Raw genomic sequence first — 5,597 nt, forward strand, 5'->3', positions numbered from 1 at the left:
CTCTCGGATCAATCAAATCAAATAATTAACACATGTATGTTGTCATTTTAAACAACTCACCATTCATTCATTATGCATCAGCAGCAGCTAAATTAACGTTATAGTTCACAACACAGCAGCGCGTTTTGAATCGCTAGCCTATTAATTATCATCTCAGCAAGCACAGTCAATACTTTTTTCCGTAGCCGCATTTCGCGGAGACAGCTGTGTATAGCGAGAGAGAGAGAGCGAGAGAGAGAGAGAGAGAGAGAGAGAGAGAGAGAGAGAGAGAGAGAGAGAGAGAGACTCACTGTTTGGTTGAAACGTCCAGGGCAGGAGAGCTTGATAAACGTGTATAATCCACTGTTGATGTATTCCAGACCACTGTCCACTGTCTCCAGACTGCATCCGCCATATAGCTTGTTAGCCAAGTGTTAGCTTGTTAGCACACACAAGTACATTTCTTTGTCCATTTTTCCGCGTCGAACAGACTGCAAACTACCTGGCGTTCTATCGCCATGCTCTAAGACAAACTCTAACCTTAACCAACTTTGAAAGAGTGCCTAAGCTTAACCGTCTAAAGAACTTGCAGTCACGGCACGCTCTGCTGCCTGCATCTCACAACAACACAACAACACAACTATCTCTCACCAACGGACCAACCTAGGAATAAGCTAGAATTGGAACATTAGAAATTGGATTCGGCCAATCAGAGATCGTCTCTGTGAAATTCTGCTACGGAAAAAAATACTGGCGTCGGCCAATCAGAGAGCGTCTCCGCGAAATGCGGCTACAGAAATTCTTGACGCTACTGGCTAGACCGCTTCAAATCGCGCCCGGATTCCAACATAATAGTCATATTTCAACGCACAACGCGTTATGCACTGATTGGCTGTGACGGATACAGCGATCAAACTGTGACGCGCACTCAGAGCGCTATCGCGTCTAGAAATACGAAAAAATAAAAAAAATAAAAAAACGTCACTTCCTGCTCAGGAAAACGAGTGTTTTTTTATTTTAGATAATAACGTTATATTGTGCATTGGAAATACAAACATACTTAAAATGAGTAAATATTATTCATTTTAAACATGTTTATATTATTTATAGGGCTATAAAACAAAAAACTAAAAAGTTTTATTTTCTTCTTCTCTGATTTAACAGCAGGTGGGGCGGCGCCCGTGCGCCCCTAGTGGCAGAGCCGCCACTGCCTTTAACCCTGTGTGGTGTTCTCCTTTAACCCTGTGTGGTGTTCTCCTTTAACCCTGTGTGGTGTTCTCCTTTAACCCTGTGTGGTGTTCTCCTTTAACCCCTTGTGTGGTGTTCTCCTTTAACCCTTGTGTGGTGTTCTCCTTTAACCCTGTGTGGTGTTCTCCTTTAACCCTGTGTGGTGTTCTCCTTTAACCCTTGTGTGGTGTTCTCCTTTAACCCTGTGTGGTGTTCTCCTTTAACCCTGTGTGGTGTTCTCCTTTAACCCCTTGTGTGGTGTTCTCCTTTAACCCCTGTGTGGTGTTCTCCTTTAACCCTGTGTGGTGTTCTCCTTTAACCCTGTGTGGTGTTCTCCTTTAACCCTGTGTGGTGTTCTCCTTTAACCCTGTGTGGTGTTCTCCTTTAACCCTGTGTGGTGTTCTCCTTTAACCCCTTGTGTGGTGTTCTCCTTTAACCCCTGTGTGGTGTTCTCCTTTAACCCTGTGTGGTGTTCTCCTTTAACCCTGTGTGGTGTTCTCCTTTAACCCTGTGTGGTGTTCTCCTTTAACCCCTTGTGTGGTGTTCTCCTTTAACCCCTTGTGTGGTGTTCTCCTTTAACCCCTGTGTGGTGTTCTCCTTTAACCCTGTGTGGTGTTCTCCTATAACCCTGTGTGGTGTTCTCCTTTAACCCTTGTGCTGTTCTAAAAAAAAGATAAAACACCAACCTTCTTACTGTCCTATACTATCATCCACTCTTCCTACTACACTAATAAATATAGATCTTTACTACTATGCACTCAACACCAGCACCCAAGTTTCAACACTGTTTGGTGAACATTGTTACTCATTGTGTAAAAGTGTTAAATTGTACTTAGTATGTTAAAAGTTGTACTTACGATGTGCTTAAATATATAGAAATTACACTTTAGATGTATTTTTGGTTACTTTTGCTTACTGAAATAGTACACTTGTAATACGTTTACTAAAGTACAACTTAAATTTGGTAAACACCTCTTACGTAGATTACACTTATTAATTTACAGCCTATCATGTGGTTTGAGTTATAAGTATACTCATACTGTATACAGTAGATGGAAATGTACTTTTAACCGTCTGTAGTGTGGCAGTGAAAGGGTTGGTAATATGTTGGGGTTTGCCTTGGTAATAGCAGGTTCAGTATGAGGTAGACTCAGATCAAAAGGGTTGGTAATATGTTGGGGTTTGCCTTGGTAATAGCAGGTTCAGTATGAGGTAGTAGTGTGGCAGTGAAAGGGTTGGTAATATGTTGGGGTTTGCCTTGGTAATAGCAGGTTCAGTATGAGGTAGACTCAGATAACCCTAACCCTAACCCTTGGTAATAGCAGGTTCAGTATGAGGTAGACTCAGATAACCCTAACCCTAACCCTTGGTAATAGCAGGTTCAGTATGAGGTAGACTCAGATAACCCTAACCCTAACCCTTGGTAATAGCAGGTTCAGTATGAGGTAGACTCAGATAACCCTAACCCTAACCCTTGGTAATAGCAGGTTCAGTATGAGGTAGACTCAGATAACCCTAACCCTAACCCTTGGTAATAGCAGGTTCAGTATGAGGTAGACTCAGATAACCCTAACCCTAACCCTTGGTAATAGCAGGTTCAGTATGAGGTAGACTCAGATAACCCTAACCCTAACCCTTGGTAATAGCAGGTTCAGTATGAGGTAGACTCAGATCAATGGATCCACTAGAGATTCTCAGGCCTGAAAGCTGCAGAGCTGCTAACTGGATTTGGGATTCTTCTCTTGGGTCCATCTGGGCCTGTTTTATTGCTCTGGTCCGGTTGATGTCGGAGGCCTGGAGGTTTGGGAGAGTGGTCGGTAATCTAATGTTGGTGCTGCAGCGCCGCGGGGGGGGGGGGGGGGGGGGGGGGGGGGGCGACCAGGCAGCCACCGCTTCCACCAGACCAGGGCTGAAGCACGAGGGGGGGCGACCAGGCAGCCACCGCTTCCACCAGACCAGGGCTGAAGCACGAGGGGGGGCGACCAGGCAGCCACCGCTTCCACCAGACCAGGGCTGAAGCACGAGGGGGGGGCGACCCCCTGAACTATGAGTTAGGAACTGAACTATGAGTTAGGAACTGAACTATGAGTTAGGAACTGAACTATGAGTTAGGAACTGAACTATGAGTTAGGAACTGAACTATGAGTTAGGAACTGAACTATGAGTTAGGAACTGAACTATGAGTTAGGAACTGAACTATGAGTTAGAAACTGAACTATGAGTTAGGAACTGAACTATGAGTTAGGAGGAACTGAACTATGAGTTAGGAACTGAACTATGAGTTAGGAACTGAACTATGAGTTAGGAACTGAACTATGAGTTAGGAACTGAACTATGAGTTAGGAACTGAACTATGAGTTAGGAGGAACTGAACTATGAGTTAGGAACTGAACTATGAGTTAGGAACTGAACTATGAGTCAGGAGCTGAACTATGAGTTAGGAACTGAACTATGAGTTAAGAACTGAACTATGAGTTAGGAACTGAACTATGAGTTAGGAACTGAACTATGAGTTAGGAACTGAACTATGAGTTAGGAACTGAACTATGAGTTAGGAACTGAACTATGAGTTAGGAACTGAACTATGAGTTAGGAACTGAACTATGAGTTAGGAACTGAACTATGAGTTAGGAACTGAACTATGAGTTAGGAGGAACTGAACTATGAGTTAGGAACTGAACTATGAGTTAGGAGGAACTGAACTATGAGTTAGGAACTGAACTATGAGTCAGGAGCTGAACTATGAGTTAGGAACTGAACTATGAGTTAGGAACTGAACTATGAGTTAGGAACTGAACTATGAGTTAGGAACTGAACTATGAGTTAGAAACTGAACTATGAGTTAGGAACTGAACTATGAGTTAGGAACTGAACTATGAGTCAGGAACTGAACTATGAGTTAGGAACTGAACTATGAGTTAGGAACTGAACTATGAGTTAGGAACTGAACTATGAGTTAGGAACTGAACTATGAGTCAGGAACTGAACTATGAGTTAGGAGGAACTGAACTATGAGTCAGGAACTGAACTATGAGTTAGGAACTGAACTATGAGTTAGGAACTGAACTATGAGTTAGGAACTGAACTACGAGTTACTGTGTGTGTGTGTGTGTGTGTGTGCGTGCGCGTGCGTGCGTGCGTGCGTGCGTGTGTGTGTGTGTGTGTGTGTGTGTGTGTGTGTGTGTGTGTGTGTGTGTGTGTGTGTGTGTGTGTGTGTGTGTGTGTGTGTGTGTGTGTGTGTGTGTGTGTGTGTGTGTGTGTGTGTGTGTGTGTGTGTGTACCTCTGCCTAGTGATCAGGTTGATGTAGTGCCGCAGGGCGGTGTAGTACTTGGCCAGGTCCTCCGCTGGGGCGTCCTCCCCGGGGTTCTCAGGTTTGGGGGGGTAGGCGTCCGTCAGGGTGCCCAGACACACCAGCACCACCAGGACCACGGCCACCAGCACCGTCCAGGGCTTCAGGAGCACGGCCATCTGGGGGGGGGGGGGGTTAGAGACCAGGAGACCAGGGGGTTAGAGACCAGGAGACCAGGAGACCAGGAGACCAGGGGGTTAGAGACCAGGAGACCAGGAGACCAGGGGGTTAGAGACCAGGAGACCAGGAGACCAGGAGACCAGGGGGTTAGAGACCAGGAGACCAGGAGACCAGGAGACCAGGAGACCAGGAGACCAGGGGGTTAGAGACCAGGAGACCAGGAGACCAGGGGGTTAGAGACCAGGAGACCAGGAGACCAGGAGACCAGGGGGTTAGAGACCAGGAGACCAGGAGACCAGGAGACCAGGAGACCAGGGGGTTAGAGACCAGGAGACCAGGAGACCAGGGGGTTAGAGACCAGGAGACCAGGAGACCAGGAGACCAGGGGGTTAGAGACCAGGAGACCAGGGGGTTAGAGACCAGGAGACCAGGAGACCAGGGGGTTAGAGACCAGGAGACCAGGAGACCAGGGGGTTAGAGACCAGGAGACCAGGAGACCAGGGGGTTAGAGACCAGGAGACCAGGAGACCAGGGGGTTAGAGACCAGGAGACCAGGAGACCAGGGGGTTAGAGACCAGGAGACCAGGGGGTTAGAGACCAGGAGACCAGGAGACCAGGGGGTTAGAGACCAGGAGACCAGGAGACCAGGGGGTTAGAGACCAGGAGACCAGGAGACCAGGGGGTTAGAGACCAGGAGACCAGGGGGTTAGAGACCAGGAGACCAGGAGACCAGGGGGTTAGAGACCAGGAGACCAGGAGACCAGGGGGTTAGAGACCAGGAGACCAGGGTGTTAGAGACCAGGAGACCAGGAGACCAGGGGGTTAGAGACCAGGAGACCAGGGGACCAGGGGGTTAGAGACCAGGAGACCAGGGTGTTAGAGACCAGGAGACCAGGAGACCAGGGGGTTAGAGACCAGGAG

The 5,597-nt window shown here is 47.3% G+C and overlaps 1 protein-coding gene across 1 annotated transcript in view; it reads right to left on the reverse strand.

Moving 5' to 3' along the window:
• Positions 1-4,675, reverse strand: part of pyya (peptide YYa) — a gene marked incomplete at both ends in the record, with an annotated part of 7,258 nt that extends 2,583 nt beyond the window's left edge. The window contains one exon of the mRNA XM_084338994.1: positions 4,488-4,675. Within this exon, the coding sequence (XP_084195120.1) occupies positions 4,488-4,675 (188 nt within the window). The remainder of the gene's footprint in view (positions 1-4,487) is intronic.
• Between the last annotated feature and the right edge of the window lie 922 nt (positions 4,676-5,597).

The sequence above is a fragment of the Notolepis coatsorum genome (genome assembly GCF_963971535.1).
Source record: "Notolepis coatsorum genome assembly, contig: SCAFFOLD_262, whole genome shotgun sequence".
Lineage (NCBI taxonomy): Eukaryota > Metazoa > Chordata > Actinopteri > Aulopiformes > Paralepididae > Notolepis > Notolepis coatsorum.